The 17,568-nt window shown below is 44.3% G+C and overlaps 1 protein-coding gene and 1 pseudogene across 1 annotated transcript in view; one reads left to right on the forward strand and one right to left on the reverse strand.

The window, feature by feature from the left end:
* The window catches only part of LOC147700321 (uncharacterized), a 133,330-nt pseudogene that overhangs the window by 35,415 nt on the left and 80,347 nt on the right, over positions 1-17,568 (forward strand).
* Positions 825-17,568, reverse strand: part of LOC147700323 (uncharacterized) — a 76,557-nt gene continuing 59,813 nt past the window's right edge. The window contains exons 4-6 of the mRNA XM_086933602.1: positions 11,231-11,341; positions 7,625-7,720; positions 825-886 (exon numbers count right to left, since the gene is read on the reverse strand). Of these exons, the coding sequence (XP_086789728.1) occupies positions 825-886; positions 7,625-7,720; positions 11,231-11,341 (269 nt within the window). The remainder of the gene's footprint in view (positions 887-7,624; positions 7,721-11,230; positions 11,342-17,568) is intronic.

Genomic DNA, 17,568 nt, shown 5'->3' on the forward strand with positions numbered 1-17,568 from the left:
GTGAGAGGGCGGGTTTTACCGCGTTTGGTCAGCCAGAGGAGGAGCCTGCAGGGAGAGCGTCCCAGCTGCTGATGATTGGGAGTTGTGGGGGCTCCTGGGACTTTGAGTCCTGCGCCCACAACACGCTCGCAGCCCTGCAGGTCTCGATGCCCAAGTTCTTGATCCAGGTGGTAGCGCTATATTCCAGGCGATAGCGCTATTGCAGAGTGCCCTCTGGCGACGCGGGACCCGCGCAGCGGGTACTGCTAGCTGTAATCACGAAGGTGAAGGCAAAGTCTCAGAGCCACAGTGCAGAGTCAGCGATTGAACGCAGCAACAGAGTGAGAGGAACAGGAATCCACTGACACAGGTGAGAGGGCGGGTGACTCAAAAAATTCATCCATTCTGTTTGTCAGAGTGGCAGGCGGCATGAGTATTTCTATGTTCATTTTTAAAACTGGCACTTTAAAAAAATTATTTTCAATGCACTGATATATTCTGTTGCACTAAAGTGAAATGTTTCTCTAAGTTAATGAAACACACTGTTTTGAATTTTGAAGAGACTTTGTCATTTTTATACACGTTTTTTGCAAAATGTCTTAAAAAATGTAGTGCGTTCCTAAAGTTAAGTGATGCTGGAAGTCTTATTTGCTTCTTTTCATTTACTTCAGTTAGCTTGTAAATAAACGCTTGTCCGTTTAATTAAAAAAACTTTCTGGAAGTTAGTGATCTCTTAAGTAAACAGCATCCCAGTGCGGTTTACCAGAAAAACGCATGAGAAGATCAGGAGGGCCTCTAGCAGCCCCAGAGCCGTACTTTGAGTATCACTACTCAAGATCATTCTTCTAGTGTGTTTGTTGTGCCAAAATCAGCTCTAGCACACAACCAAAGCTGTATGTAGGCAGACCTAAACAAAAAATAAAATCATCATCATTGTAGCCTTCTGCAGTGTTGCAACTCCACTAATGAGTTAAACATTTTGGAGTTCTTGAAGACAAACCCATAGATTCATCAAGTATCCATTTTGCGATTCCTTATTAGCGAAAAATAAGGATTCGCTAATAAGGAATAGCAAAATGCTATGCATGAAGAACTCGCTTAAAAATTAGCGATTTCTTAAAATTCCTTAATTGCAACTCGCAAATTGCGAGTCGCAATTAAGGAATACCTCCCCATTCATTCCTATAGGCTTAGAGGCCCATAGGAATGAATGGGAGGACAATCTCAATTGGCTATTCTCAATTAGAGAATCGCAAATTGAGATTGCAATTTCAAGGCTGCCAGGGTGTCAAAAGGACACCCTGTTGCACCCCTGAAATCTGCATATGGGTACATCTTGCACACACACAAGCCCTAAGGGCATGTTTGTGTGTAAAATGGAACTTTGAAAAATGTACTTTAGCGCATTTTTAAAAGTTTTTGCAAATTATCATGAAGTTCAACTTCATGGTAATTTGCTCCCCCTATTAACGAAATCGCAAATTTTTAAACTTTAATGCATTGCATTTAAGGAATCCCAATTTGAGATTCCTTAAATGCAATAGCAAGTTAAGTAATCGCAATTTAGCGATTTCTTAAATTGAGATTTTTGCATTTGGGATGATGCATCCCAAATGCAAAAAAATACAGGTCGCAAAGGGGCAGATTCTGAGAATCTGCCCCTTTGGAGCGGTTTTTAGCTTGATGCATCTGGGCCAAAGCATTTTAGACCCAATGTTTAAAAAGGGTATTGAGTCCGTCCAGTATCCAATTGTTCAATTGCTTCTATTGATCCACATCAAAGACGTTAGTTAAAAAACTACAGAATCATGTGTGGATGAGAATGAACTATTGCCACTCCAATAAAGAGATGTGAGGAAATCCTTTCAAGTTATCGAAATTGCAAGACAAGTTCAAAAGAATGGAGTCTAATATTAATATTGCTATTTAATTGATTATAGTACAAAGTACATCTGATTAAATAAATGTTCATTTGAGAAATATGCACACTAGGGCGTCCTATAAAACACTTCTTAACGAAGCCACACTGTCTCCAATTTTAAGAAAACTTGTTAACAGAACAGTCCGTTTTAAATCTTAATTTTTTTCTTTTCGATCAAATTTTTTTTCTAATTTACTGAGGTTTTTAGTCAATACAGAAAGAACAGATATAACAAGAAAGTCAGTTATATTATATCTTTGGACATTAAAGACGATGCAGCCAAACTGTACTAAAAATCCACTCCATAGGTAAACTAGAAAAAACAGGTGGATTCCTAGTAGGAAACTTGTTAACTACCAATCTGCCCACACTGTTGGAAACTGGTAATGTCACCCAGGTCCGAGGACCAGGACCACCTAGTGACAAGGGTGGATTTGCATCTGCGTCCCAAAAAACTAAAAACTCACCCAGACTTTTTTGTAAGCACACCACTGCTATTTAATCACTGTATTGCCAATCCGCTGGCAGTTTTGATGAAAGGCAGGATATATTTGGCAAGAGGTGGCTGTTATACATTCCTGAAGTCCTGGATATGCTGTTCTCTTTGACAGCAGCTTTCAGTCAATTACATGGACTCAAATTTTCTCTGTTAAGAAGCATAAAGTGTAATACAACATGGTGGGTTGATAATAAAAAAGTGGAATTACTGGATCATTATAGTGCCCTTGGTATTATATTCGATAAACGCAGTATGAGCCTGGCAGTAAACCCCCTAGCAGTTTTCCATGGCTGGCAAAAAAGATCAGTGTCCACACATACATGGATAATATTCCGGCTCTTGCTCAAGAGCACATGCAGTCAAGATATTACACAATTAAAGCCCTGCACACAAAACTGGACAACAAGGTTTCATCGCAAACTGAACCCAATCAAGATAGTGTTTTTTGCAATGAAGACAAACACAAGGTCCAGGAAAGGCACAACAAAATAAATTTTGACGCCAAAACATGTCTACAGTAGCAGGTCCATTGGATTTCAAATCAATACCACCTTTCACTTTAAGAGACATCATACACAAGACAAATACTAACTGGCATCAGTTGTCCTAGCTCCAAAGACTTTACTCACTGAGGACATTTGCAGACTTGCTATCCAGTCACTGGTCCTGCCTCAAATTGACAGAGGCATAAAAGCCATGTAATTTCTCTGCAGTGTTCTACTTAGTAAGGCAAGACAGAATGAGGTTTGGAAAATCTGGCAGTCTAACTTCTATTCTCCAAGAACTGCTTTGGCTCCCTTACCACCTTCAAGACTAGCTACATCACTTAAAAACAGTCAACAACAGTGCCCTGTTATGCCCGGTATCCAAGATCAAAATGTCTGGAGGATGGGGGTGTGGCTAACCGCTCACCAATATAGCTGTGTTCTAGCGGAGACCTTGATCCTCAATGCCACAGTTCATTAATCACTTGCCATCCAACTTTGCCTTGCCCTATCAAAACATGGGAGGAGGGGACAAATGATGGATTGATTAACACCCCACTGAAAGCTGCACCAAGCCAGGACAGAGTCTTGAGGGGGCTCCTATCCAAAAGGAACTCTGTGGCTGTATAAGAGGCTATGTAGAAGGAAGCTCCTGCTGCCCAATCGCCTCTGGTATGAGTCATCCGACGGGAATTACATGCTTTGGGGCTAGAGACACCCTTGTAGAGCTGCCTGATGGTTCGCCCAGAGGCTTTTGCAGGCAGCATTGAAGAGGCAGAATGGTGTCTCTCTTGCTTAGAGGACACAACCCCGGAATTGCAAATGGCTAGCCATACTTTAGAAAGAGAACTGTGCAGTCTTGATGAGGAACGTAGACCTTGAGGAGTGATTGCGCAGCAATAATATTCACATAGTAGGTCTCCCTGAATCCACCAATATGGGTAAGCCAGAAATATTTGCTCTCTTGATGGACCTTTTCAATCCACCAATTTCTCAACCCTATTGGTGGTGGAGTTGGTGCATAGATGGCTTGGTCCAGGTCCCCCGTTCAAGGACCCCCTACATGCCAACCTGAGAACCCATTTTTTCCTAGCAACTAAATTATCGAGACTGAAATACAGTGGTGCGCCTAGCCAGAGAGAAGGGATACATCAGGTATCAAGGCAGTGAATTATTATTCTGTACTGATTGCACCATTGCGGTGCATGAAGCGAGGCAAGCCTTTTTGGACATGAAGATGATCCTCAGACCACAGGCATTAGATATACAAACCTGTATCCAGTTCAGTTGGAGGTTCACCATCAGGACTGTACAAAAATAGTCTTAACCCCAAAAGGGGTTCAGGGGGTTGCAAAGGCGGTTTCTACCAACACTGGTGGTTATGACCAACAACATATGGGGTCGCCATATGGTATAGAGGATGGTAATACTTCTCTCCCCCATAGTGACTGAGGATCAGACAGGTTCAATGCAGACACCTAATAGGGTCTGCAATGCCTTCTCCATTATTTCTTCTGATTGCAGAGAGATAGCTCTGTGTCTATTAAGGGGTGACTGTCTTCATGAACTCCTACGATACTGTTCATAAATAGGGTACAGAGATTTTGATAGCAACACATATAAATTGATCTTAAGTAAAATTGTCTGGGGCATGTGGATGGTCAGTGATGGCTTCCCCTTGTGTTAAAAGCTCTAGGTTGTTTACTTGGGGAACGGAGGTATTAAAAACTGATTTTTTACTGACAGTTGGGGTGCTTAGTGTGGGAGGTGGGTGGGTGATTTTGTCCTGCTTCGAATACACTAGCACTACATGCTCTGGGCTTTGGTTATAGCAACTTTACTTATGAACATCCAGATTCGCTCAAATAGGCACAATCTATTGATCCAAGTTCCTGATACTACTACCTGCTATGGTGAGGGCTATTAAGGTCTTATCATGGATCATCAGGGGGCTTTGCAATTCCAAAACGGCTAGGGCGCTCGACCTCGGACCTGGGGAACTGGGTTCGAGTCTCGATAATGACGTTAAACCTCCTGTGATTCTGGGCAAATCACTTAATCTCCCTGTGACTAACAAAAATGAATGTGTGTCCTCATGTAACGTAACTGGTTCTATGTAAAGCGCTCTGATACCCGGTTCGTTTTCGGGTCAAGTTTGCGCTATATAAAACTCTGAGAAAAAAAATGTCGTTGAATAGACACGGCATAGAGGTTGGAATGTTACAAAAGACACACCTTAATGCTGGACTGAATTGCCCTTTGAGGACTGGAGCCATGCCCAATATTTTGCCACCTACAGTACTTTTGAGAGAGGCATAGCGGGGCTTATAAAAAAAGACATTAAACTTTAAGCCTCTTCAAATGCATAGTGATCCGCAGGACAGATACTTTATTATAATTTGTACCACACAGGACTCCCTGATAACTCTTATAAATGTTTATGCCCCAGTACGGCTTCCCCACAGTTCTCCGAGACTATAATAGCAGCTTGGGCTAGCAGGTCATGCAGACTCTGCGATATATAGAGTCCATAAGAAGGCCCACTGCAACACTAGAGCCTGAGTGCAGTTGTTTGGAAATGTAATGATTATTAAGTTGCCATCAGTTTGTGTGCTGAATGATGTGAAGCATATTCCACTGCTATTTATGCAGTGAGTTTGATGCGGTTGCTAATACGCAGTAGTACACTTTAGTGCTATTCCTACCAGTATGTCGAAGAGGTCTGCGATGATGCAAGAGCTTTAAAGCAAATAATCTAGGAAAGGGAAGCTTGAGCTAAAGGCATTCTTTGATACTAAAAATGCTTTCAATAGTCTTCCAAATCAGAGACCAGCTCTTGAGCACAGGAGTGCATTCTAATAGTACATGAATGAGCAAATGTTCACTGTTACTCAGCTTCAACAAGGGAGAGTCTACAAGTTTTCTAGACATAATGTATCGTATGTCTACAATGCTTTTAGCATAATCTCAAACCAGGTTTGTCAGTGTGGTGGTGTGCTTTGTGATGTCAATATATTCTTTTAATTATTCCTCCCTCAATCTGTCCCTTATTCTTCCTGCCAACCTTTCCCTCTCCTGCTGCAGGATTGCACAGGGCCGACTTATGGAGTCCAGATATAGCAGATTCTACATGACCATTTATTTGGTAGCCCTAATCTGCTAATATTTGTAGCTATCTAATCTCCACGCTCCCGGTGAGTTAATTAATTAATTAATTATGTGCTTATATAGCACTGGAATCACTCCCGAAGGGGTACCTCCGTGCTTCGACCGCTACGAAACCCTTCCTGGCTTCCCTGAGAGATGGTCCCTTAATGGGTATCTCCAGGGTGAGACCAGGCATCCCCGGCGGTCTGGTGGGGCCGTTAGTGAAGATGAGGCAAGCTAGTGCCCAGAGTTGCCGAGTGTGATCGCTGATCAGAGTGGGCACCGAGGCGAGAGAATTATCGAGTCCGCTGACCCTGGTCCAGAAACCTGCCGCGTCGGGAATCGAACCCTGGTCCCGGGCCGTCCTCTGCTCTCGGGTCTGCCGCCTCTAACCAGTGAGCCACACTACTTCACGATGTCCCCTGACTATCGAATTAACAACATCAATGGGACAAAAATTAAGGGTATAGTATCGAAAATAAAATATTGACAGGCACCTTAGTTTAGATTTTCTATAAGTAACTCCACGTATATGTACCTATGCCGTACACATATTTTAAGGTACGTAGGTGTGGAGTTAGGAATAGTAAATCTATATTCTCCATCAGCACTTACCTTTCGATATATTGTCCCTTGATATTCTATCCTCGATATTAGGATGCCACGATCGTGTAGATGTCAATATTCAGTAGTGCAATCCACTCTTCACAAATGAAAGGTTCATGCTAAACGAACTGCCATGAAAAGCCTTCAGTAGCTGTTGTGTGATCATATCTGTTATTAGATCTATATTCTTTCTCTGTCCGATCAGCAATATCTCTTACGTGTTATTGACCTAATGACAGCGTTACACTGATGTTATCAATCCCTTTTGAAACCTTTTGTAGTTTCTATATTCACGATTCTTGGTAGTAAAAATAATATGAATTACTTTCATATCTGTGAATATTTGTAACTTCTTCAGGATCCTGATCAGCCGTGGATTAGGAACCATCTTCTCTGCAGGAGATGATACCCTTGATCTCTGTTCCTGCCCGTTCAATTTCTTATACCGATATGGACAGCGGGACAACAGGAGACTAGAAACGCATTCCACTCTGTGCTGATGTTCGTGTGGCCCACACCACTCTTCAGATATAACTGGGAGTACAGACATGCTGTGAAGTTCTGGAAGAGGTGACTGAGTTGACACAGGACATCACATGGAGGGCAGGCTCGCTTTAAGGGGTTTTCCCACTAAGCAGCTAGAAGGACTTGGAAATTGAGAACTATATAATTCTGGTTCTTGCTAGACGATGACTGACCCTGAAGCTGAAGTTCATTATGTGTCCTTGGGTTTAGGTTTTGGTTAGAAATCTATAATCTAAACACTGTCTAGCCAGATGCATCTCTTATATCTGAAGAGTGGTGTGGGCCACAGGTAATATCAGACAAGGTATAACATTAATTAACAGTAGAAACCAGGCTATAATATTAGAAAATATTTGCCAAGAACAGGGTCACTCCAAACTGAGGTCCAGTTCCTTCGATCCCTTTGACTCCTTTTTAAGATTTCACATTCTGGAAAATGTAAGTATAAAAATGTAAACTTACATTTCTTAACTTCTTTTGGGTTCACATCAGCCACAGGATAGGCTTCTACCTCTTCTTTAATTCTATCCGAGATCACCGCCATCGTAAATACTTCTGCTGTATTAATGGAAACACGAAAGATTGAGTTCACCATCAGCATCTGGAACTGAGACTGTGACCTAAGACTCCTGTCACCTCCCTGCTTCTCTCAATACACTCAATGATTCCTGTAACAAAGGGCCTCTTTTGACGTGGTTAGCCTCCACATTTTGCCTGGTATTTTATGTGATGTTGATTGTAGTGCACAGGGTACCTGACAATCAGGCCCCCCGTGCCAGTGCTTCTTCCCTAAAACTATTCTACAATTGGCCCTTCTGTGCCACCTGTTGGGCCCTAGTAAATGGTACCTGGGTACCTACGGCATTGGGACTGAAGAGGGTCCCCTAGAGACCCCTCACCTAGGTCCTGCAGACTGCCACTGCAGCATGCATGGGCTGGTGCAGACAAAATAACGGAGTCGATATGGCACACTGCCTGTGTGCCATGCCAACTTGCACTGCCTATGATATAGGTAAGTCACCCCTCTAGCAGGCCTTTAAAGCCCTAAGGCAGGGTGCACTATACCTGAGGTGAGAGCATACTTGGAAGAATAGAAAGTGTGCCCACCTCTGGCAGCTCCACCCTTAGGTGGGGGAAGCAAAGTGAAGCACAACTTTCAGTACCTGCCATTTTAAAGATGGGGTGACACCTCCAATGAGGGCCAGGACTATGCCCACTCCCACAGGTGAATGGCATAGTTGAGGGTGTAGCCACATCAGGTAAGGTGCCCATTGGCCCTACCTGCTACTACCATAAAACGCCCCTAAATTTTGTATTTAGGCAGCTCCCCCAGACCTGGAAACTAGTTCCCGCTGACCTAAGTAGAAGGACTAAGAAGACTTCGTGCAGCGCAGCCTGAAGACGCCTACTGACTTGACCCCAGCCCTACCGGCCTGTCTCTAGCGTCAAAGACTCTGCAAAAGAAGAGGACTCCTGTCCTGCAGTCAGCGATTTCCAGAACTCGAGGAAGACTGCCTGTTCTTCAACAAAGACCAGAGACTGCCTAGGACAGCGGATCCGACCCCAAGATACCTACACAAGGGACTCTGGTTCATTGAGTCCTGCCCACTCTGCACCCAACACCTCTGGCCCGTGTCCATGTGGCCCACTGATCCAGAACAGGTTCTCCAGCGATCCTGAACTTAAGCCCAGCAATGGCTGTCCCCTCCTGGACTCCATGATGACACCGGAATCCAGAAGCTCTCCCTCACTACGACCGGCTCCAGTAAGAATACAACATAAAAGAACACCACTGCACTAGTAGCCCTGAGTTGAATTAACGGTGCCCCTACGACCCCCAACACCTCAACGTACCTCTGCTGTTGCTTGTCTCCCTCCTGCAGCCTCCAGTACGATGCCTGCAGCCTGTTTGTTCAACCGAGTTTCTCCATTTAAGAGAACATTGGTTGCTCTATGCTATATTTGCACCCTGCACCGGGCCACCCCTGTGCCGCTGGTGATGTATGTTTGGTGCTGCTTTGTGCCCCACCCCCTGTGCTTGCTATAACCCCCAATGATTATCTCCCTGCAACTGATTTATCTACCTGCATGTAGTGTGGCTCCGAGCACTGCCAGTCTCCTTTGAAAGGCATTGAGCCCTTCACTGAATTTTACCTCTGCACCTGGCCGCCCCTGTGCCGACTGAGATTAGACTTTGTGCTTACCTGAACCTTTCCCTCTGCTGACCTTAACCCCTGAAGACGGGAACTTTAAGTTGGGTACTTACTTGTAAAACCGCATTTTTGTTTTCCTCCATAGGATAAGATTGAACTGTTTGAAAATTGCACTGTGCTGACTTTTAAAAGACTAAAGTATTTTTCCTGACTAATGTACTTACCTTTTTGTAAAGATCTTGTCTTAAAATAAAACTCAAAACTTTTTTTTTTTAATTGGTGTGGATCTCCTTTATGAGTCGTTTGTCCCTTATTGGCCTAAGTGTATGCAATATATGTTTTGCACTCCTCTGTGTTATGCTTAAGGCTGCTCGCCAACACTACCAATAATAGAGCACTTTGGGTTTGGATTGAGCCCTGTACACTTCTGGGGGATCTCTGGACTCTGTGCACGGTATACCCACCTAGTGGAACACCAAATACAGAGCCAGCTTCCTACAATGTCAAATAAACAGATGCTCCTCCAAACCCATAGTGTCTACATCTTTGGCTTTCACCAAGTACAATGCAACACTGCCTTGTGCCTGAGCCCGAGTTATACAAATACAACATACATAGATAGACACATTGTTCAGAGTGAATACCGCCTGCATAGTAAACTGACATGCACTCCTGCCCTTAGGAAGCAAACTGCATGTAATCTTGGTATCCCAATTGTTTTTTTACTGTATCACACACAGAATCCTGCACGTACACCAAGGCCATTGGATAGACCACAATATCCAGACCCTAGCTCAGTGGGTAGGAACTGAGCCAAAAGCCCACTCTCTAGTGGACACTAAGCAGTCTGTGTCACATTAGGACACATACTAAGAACGGTGGTGGCAGAAGTATATTTTTCTATCTAAAGTACTACACAGCCATGTCATTGGTTCAAAGTGAAAGCACAATGGACGGAGACTCACCATAGTAAAGTTCTGCTTACTTGCCATTCCCTGACCTGGCTCTCACATCCCTGCATGTACCGTGAGTACGCACCACACTCACATCCCTGCATGTAGCTTGACTACGCACCAAGCTGATTCCTGAATTTTAAACAGTGAAACACATCCCATGTCTGGAACTCATGATAAAGATTGGAGCCAAACAATCCCACTTGTTTCCAGATCCAAGCTTCTTCATGACCAAGCGCAGGGGTACTTCACAGAGTACTACGAGAGCTGCTGTGATCTTGGCCGGGTATAGCTGGAAGCCAGTGGGCTGGGATGGTGAGGGGACATCATCACCTTAAGCTTGCTTATCATATTGAGCATACTGGAACGGCCCGGGAGAAGAGCGCTGCTTTAGGAGTGTGCTTGCAAGCGGACCAATAGTGCCCCTTAGGTCTTCTGGCCTCTATACGTACCCAATAGAAGCCAACAAGAACCTGTATCTCACCAGCATGCCTTTTCATTGACTACCACAGAGGAAGATTAGAGGGCCTCTGCTAGCTCTGCCTTTGTTGTATACAGAGGACCGTGACCAGGTTTAAAACCCATTTTTCTCCTGCGAGCATTTAAAAAAATGTAACTGGGACATTCAGCCCTAATTGGTCCTAATGTTATACTAGGTTTACGGGCCGCAACATCAGGCTATTCGAGCATTAAATGTCGGTTCTCTAATTATAGGCATTCGTCTTCAACTCAGGCCAATAACGTTGGAGTGAGCCTTCAGTGGCTATTATAAATTCATATGGTATGCTATAAGGCTGTAGCACATTTATATAGTTTCTCTGTCTGTCAGCTCAGCAATACCCATGACTTGTTAGTAACCTGACAGCAACAGTCCAAGCTGATACCAAATGTCATTTATCTTTTTTTAAATCCGTATATGGATTTCATATTTCAGTGAATTTAGGAATAACAAAATAACTTACCTGCAGGGTAGTAAAAGTTGTTAACGTCCTCTGGGTCCTGATCGGCCACGGGATAGGATTCTTCCTCTTCTTTAATGCTGTCTTCAAGCATCACAATAACGAGCTCATCTCCTGTATTAATGGAGAAATGTAAATGTTATTTCACAGTCAGCAACTAGAGCAACAGCCCTGTTCCTCTGACACCTTGCCGCCTCATTACATTCACCAATTTCACTGTAGCTCTTCATGTCACCTCCCTGTTCACTTCATTATATCCCCCTCAGTATACAGTGCATGATGATAGCCAAGGAACCAGCACAGAGAGGTCACACATCCCGACTTCCTTCATTAAATCCAATGATTTCACAGTCACAAGAGAAGGAGATGGTCCCCTCAATGTCTGTACCCTCCTGTTCTCTCCGACATATGCATGTCCGTGTAGGTTTCATATGATGTAAGTCACTGACACACAAATGGATTTTACACCTCTTTCCTTTGTTACATCCATTAATTTCACAATCACAGCAGTTACTTTTCCAGTACAGGCACCAAGTCTTATTACTATCTTTACCACTATCTAAACTACGTTACTCCTTGGAGAGAATACACAGCTTGCTCATAGAAACTGTGCTTCTGCAAATGAGGGAGTGTCCTTGTCTTTCTCTATGGTAGTCATCTGTATCCTGCAGCGGTTTTTATACAGTTTTCTATAGCGCGAACTTGACCCAAGAGTCTATCAGGGCGCTTTACATTTAGGATTGTTGCGTTATAAGTTACATCAGATACAAGAGCATAGTAAGGTACAGTGCACATAAACAATGTTTCATTAAATCGTAGGAGGGAGGGGAGGAAGGAGTAATAGCAGGGAGACGAGGAGGAACTATGCCCAATGTCCGGCTGGGTAGGTGACGGTCAAGGGGGAAACCAGGGCCAGACTCCTCATTAGCTGTCAATCAGCTCCACCGGGCATCAGCCATGTTGCTCAGGTCTCAGCGTTCAGGAAGAAATAGTGTTTAGTTTATTTGATTTGCGACGGTTATATAGCGCTATCTAGACCCGGAGGTATCAGAGCACATAACCAGGGGAACATTGCATTAGAAGGTACATCAAAAGGATTATAAAGCGCTGGCTAGACCTGTAGGTATCAGAGCGCTATAGCAGAGGAACATTGCGTTACAGATTGCATCAGTTGCAATATCGTAATAATGTACAGTAAACAAACAACAAGGTTGAGAGGATTTATGGGAAAGGAGAGGAGGAAGGAGCTGTAGCAGGAAGACGAGGAAGAACTGTGTCCAATGTCTGGCTGGGTAGGTGACGGTCGAGGGGGAAACCCGGGCCAATCTCCTCATTAGTTGTATAACAACTCCTTTGGGCCTCAGCCATGTTGCTCAGGTCTCAACATTCAGGAAAAACTGTTTAGAATAGATGTATAGGCTATGAGGATAGAAATAAAAGAAGAAGGTGGGGGGAGGGCATAGAAACAAGACAGAGAGGGAGCTGAGACACAATGGGGGGACAAGGGGAACTATGTCCAATGTCCGCTGTGTAGGTGATGGTCAAGGGGGTGAGCTGGGGCCAATCTGCTCTACAGCTATCTAGCAGCTCCACCAGGCATCAGCTATGTTGCTCAGGTCTCTGCGGTCGGGAAGACTGGAATAATCAATTTTGAGTAGGTATATTGGCTACAGTTACATAGACAAACATAGAATACCACATCCCCAAAAGATGAGAGGAGAGGCCACCCCGCTGGGACTCATCAGTACCTGTTGGAAGAGTCATTACCTTACAAAAGAAAATGAAATAAAAAAAGGGAATACAGCAAACTGATTTCTGAATTTTAGAGAGTGGAACCATATCTTCTGTTTGGAACTTGTGTATAAAGGTGGCAGCCAAACATTCCCACTTTGTTCCAGTTCTAATAATCTTTTTGTACATATGTATGTATGTTGTATTTCTATATCGCAAAAAAGCTAAGAGGCAGTGGAGCACTGTACAAGGATAGAGACAAGTATAAAGATAATGAATGACGGGAGCTGTAGCTGGTTTGTAGACAGTTAGTGCATTATGATGCAGTGTTCTTTAAATTGATGCGTCTTCAACTCTTTATTAAATGGGAGCCGCAATGGGGCAGTGCTGAAGGATACAGGGATGTTGTTCTAGATAAAGGATGCATAGATGAAAAAAGGCTGCTGCCCAGTTTTTTATTTTTTACACTGCAGTCTGATGGTGTCTTGTCTTGACTATAGAACAGGGTGTTACCGCCATTCAGATTGAAGAGTATGTGTGCTGGAACAGAAGTGTGAGAAGTCGCTTTCAGTAAGAAACAGTTTTACTATCTTGAGATATTAGAGCAAGCTGCTTCACTGACCAAGAACACTGGTACACTGCACGGTACTGGGCGAGGTGCTGTGATCAAAGTCTGATATCATTGATAGCCATTCTACTGGGAGGCGATCACCTCAAGTCTGCGTATGATCCTGGAGAAATGTGGGACTGGCCTTAGAGTTGGGAGCTTGCCTGTCTGCTGAGAGGGAGCAAGAGCGACTTGTCCCACAGGAGCTGTCTTCCCAAGGAGGTCAAGCAAAGCCATTGAGCCTGGACAGGGAAGCGTCCCAGAGGAAGACCAGAGCTGTGCTGACTCTGCCTTTGTTGCATGCAGAGGACCATATCCCCCCAAAGGACTGGAGGTAGGAACCCCACAGCTGTGAGTTCCAGACTTGCCCATTCACAGTGCCTTCATCAGCGCCACTGCAGCATTCATTGGCCGAATGGAGACAGGAGGCGGGGCTGTGGCGCGAGCCCCTGCAACAGTGATTGATTGCACCGTGAGACTGAAGACTGCACATCCATACTTCCAGATCCAGAGTTCACCAAAGTCCTTCCTTAAATAATGTTAATGCCTCAACAAAACATTGAATGAGGACTTGGCTAACACCAATTGGCGGGACTATGCTGAGAGTATTGCAACCTTCTGGGAGTAACTGACTAGTTAAAGCATACAGACTGACCTACTAGTCACAGAATTCAGGAAAGCACCCCTATTTCTTCATAGGGGGCTTATGTTAGCAAATGTATAGCATTTGTAGAATACCTTCCGTGTAGTGCTACATATTCCTTATATATGGTATTGAATTGTGGTGTGATTAAAATACATGTTGTTTCTGAAAAAAACACTGGGCTGGACATTAGCTTAGTGGGTCTAACGTTTGACTGATTGAGTTCTGATTCTCTACCCCCCACACTACCTCCAGTAGAGACGTCCGACAGCTCACTCTGCCTACCCTGAGATTCAAGTGTGATTGGGTAGGGCTGTAATTAGCCCACTTTGCAGTTCCAAAGTAGAACAGATCCCAGGACAACAGAGGCAAACGTTCCCAAGCTCTACAGTTGTGGCCCAGTAGGCCCTGACTGCCCTGTCATCACCCCAAAACCAGATATGGCGTACATACATAGATAACAATAAATAACAAAGCAGAAAAGAAATAATGCCAAAACAAATCTTAGATTGCAGAGTATCAAACATGGAAATGGCAAAGCAGCAGTGATATAGTTATAACAGAAAATAATTTAATCTCATGTCTAGCAAATAATATATGTGGAATGGATCAGTTTTTAAAGATGTTTCTTGAAGCAATTGCCTACATATGTGTCTCAAATGGCGGTAACTGAATTTGTATCAGTTTGAGTGTTGAATGATATGATGTCTCCTATATTAACCTTCTCCACCACTAATTGCGCCATTGTTTTGAGGACTGTTGGCAACATGCAGGGGCAGATTTTAATGCTATTCCGGTTAGAAGGTTGAACAAGTCTGTGATTTCGGGGATGCTTAGAGGCACGTGAACTCAGAATGAGAGCCTGGGGCTAAAGGCAGTCGTTGATACTGAAAATATCTTTAACACTCTTCCAAACCTTTGACCAGTACTGGAGGACAGGAGTGTATTTTAATATTACACAAGAATGAATCTTTCACTGATCCATAATTACAACAAAGAGGGAATCTACATGTCTTGCTTTGGACAATTTACTGGTGCACACAATGCAGTCTGCAGAATGAGGAACCAGATTTATCTCACTGGAGGCACGCTTGTAGATGGAATGGGTTCTTACGTGCAATCCTAGTTCTCTGTTGGGGAATCTCTTTCAAAGTCTAGTATCTTCACCTTACTTCGCAAAGGCCAGGAGGTATAAACAGTAATTTTTGCAACCTCAAGACAGGCCATCTTATCAACTGCATTAATTTACTTTAAAAGATAGTGGAAAAAGATACAGCCCCAAATAAATCACTAACTTTAAGAAAAGGGACATCTTTAAAACATCCTACAGAAATCCTTTTTATTCTCTTTTAAAGTGAATGACAAGGAAGGCTTGGGCAATGTAACTGTATAGACGGAAGCAATGCAAGTGAGACAATAGAACCGTATGTCTTTAAGGGGAACCCTGGCCTCCAGTGTCCCATCATGCCCTGTAGGTGGCAGTACGCTCAGTTCATGTTAATGCAGTAAGTAACAAAATAGTCTTATCCAAACTGTATTTCTTTCATCGGTGAGATGGGAGGATTGCTTATGAATTTAATTGTGATTCCCCTGAGAGATAACAAGGATTACTGGTAAGAAACCATTCCTGCTCTCTCAGTCAATCTCCATTGATAATCATAAGCAGTGAATAATAGCTAGTTCATCCGTAAAGCCGGGAGGAAAGTGATAAACAAGATATGATATTTAAGCAAAGAGATTTCTCAAAGAGGCTTGCCTTACTTCAGCATCTGCCCTAGAGTCTGAATCAAGACAATCATGTCTGGTAAAGGTGTGAACAGATCTCCAAGTTGCTGCCTTGCAGATCTCAAGAATTGGAGTATTTCTGAGTAAAGCATTGTGAGAAGTTGGCCTGATATGCAGTGCTCACTATTCTAGTGATCACTATGTATCATTCCGAACAACCCTTATTGATGATTGGTTGTAAGTCAACCTTATAGACCAGCTACCCTAGTAGCATGGACAAGAGCAGTCTTTAGGCTAAACTCTAGAGGGCGTGTTAAGCCAGCTGTTATACCATCACATATACCCCTTGAACACCAAGTGAAAGGACACCACACAAGTTGTTATGAAAATAAAAGGATATTTATTTATAACAAGTCTACCCTGATCTCTTTATGAGTCAGGGAGCTAAGCACATAACAAAACTCTTAAGAAAATACTTTAAGTTGCACAATTTACACAAATGCCCGAGGGGCACGAAAAACCGTATACTACAAAAGTGGAATGCGAAATATTAGCGGGTAAGTAACTCGATCAAGAGGCTTTAGGATCGCTAGGACTACACTACAGAACCTTCACGTTAGGAGCAGGGGGCCTAGGGAGATCGGGTGCAGAGTGTGCACTCTCACGCGGGATGCGGGACAAAGTCTATGGATGCTAGATTTCATAAAGTTACAGTTATCGGACGAATCCGACTAGTTAGGCTGAAAACGAAAAAGGATCTGGACACTTAGATAGTGAACCTACGTTGGAGCACCGAAATGCTCAGGTTACCTAGCCCAAGGGCTGTGGCTGCATAGGGTTCAAAAGACGTCGGGAATCCTCGTTACAGTCTATGGAGCCTGAAAGAAGTTGCTGGCAGGCGACCAGTGATGAAGTTCGATGTGATCCAAGCCTGGATCGATGATGGAGACGACCTGAAAGCAGAGGGGACTCAGTTCTTAATCACTAGCCAGTGATCAGATGGGCACCAGGATGGCACCGGATGAAGTCACCTCGACCAGGTGAGTGGGCGACACTGGGCTCTGCAGTCTCTCGGACCAGGAGTCGTTGTCGGCGACCAGGATGGAGGTACGAGCTGTCCCACGAAGGTGTCTGCTGTCGGCGATGCTGGACCCAGGGTTGGGGCAACAAACCTTGGCAAAGGCAAGCCCACGCGGTGGACTCAAGATGGCGTCTGGAGTGGACCAGGAGGGTCCGGGGTGCTCCTCTGTTGGAGGGGAGCAAGGGCCAGTCTGCAGCAACCAGACCAGCGATGGAAGTGTCGTGTTTCGTCGTAAGGAGGGCCACAAGCCAGCAGGCAAGTAGCCGGACAACGCGGTGAGCAGCAAAGAGCAGAAGGGCCCCTCGCAGATCTCGTGGATGCCTGGGGGCTGGACTTCGGTGCTGGAGCTGCTCAGGGTTAGGGCTTCTCAAACCCCAAAGCACTCACTCGAGGATCCCTCGGCGGTCGTGCTGGATAAGCGTTGTGCAGTCTTGAAGATGGCCGGTCCCTTTAGGTCTCGTCACACCCACGAATCTCAGCTGGGCTGAGGATGTAGGTAGAGGTCAGAGGTGCCAGGGAATCCGGGTCTCGTCGAGCTGGGCAGTCTTGATCCG

This window comes from Lissotriton vulgaris, chromosome 8 (genome assembly GCF_964263255.1).
Source record: "Lissotriton vulgaris chromosome 8, aLisVul1.2, whole genome shotgun sequence".
NCBI lineage: Eukaryota > Metazoa > Chordata > Amphibia > Caudata > Salamandridae > Lissotriton > Lissotriton vulgaris.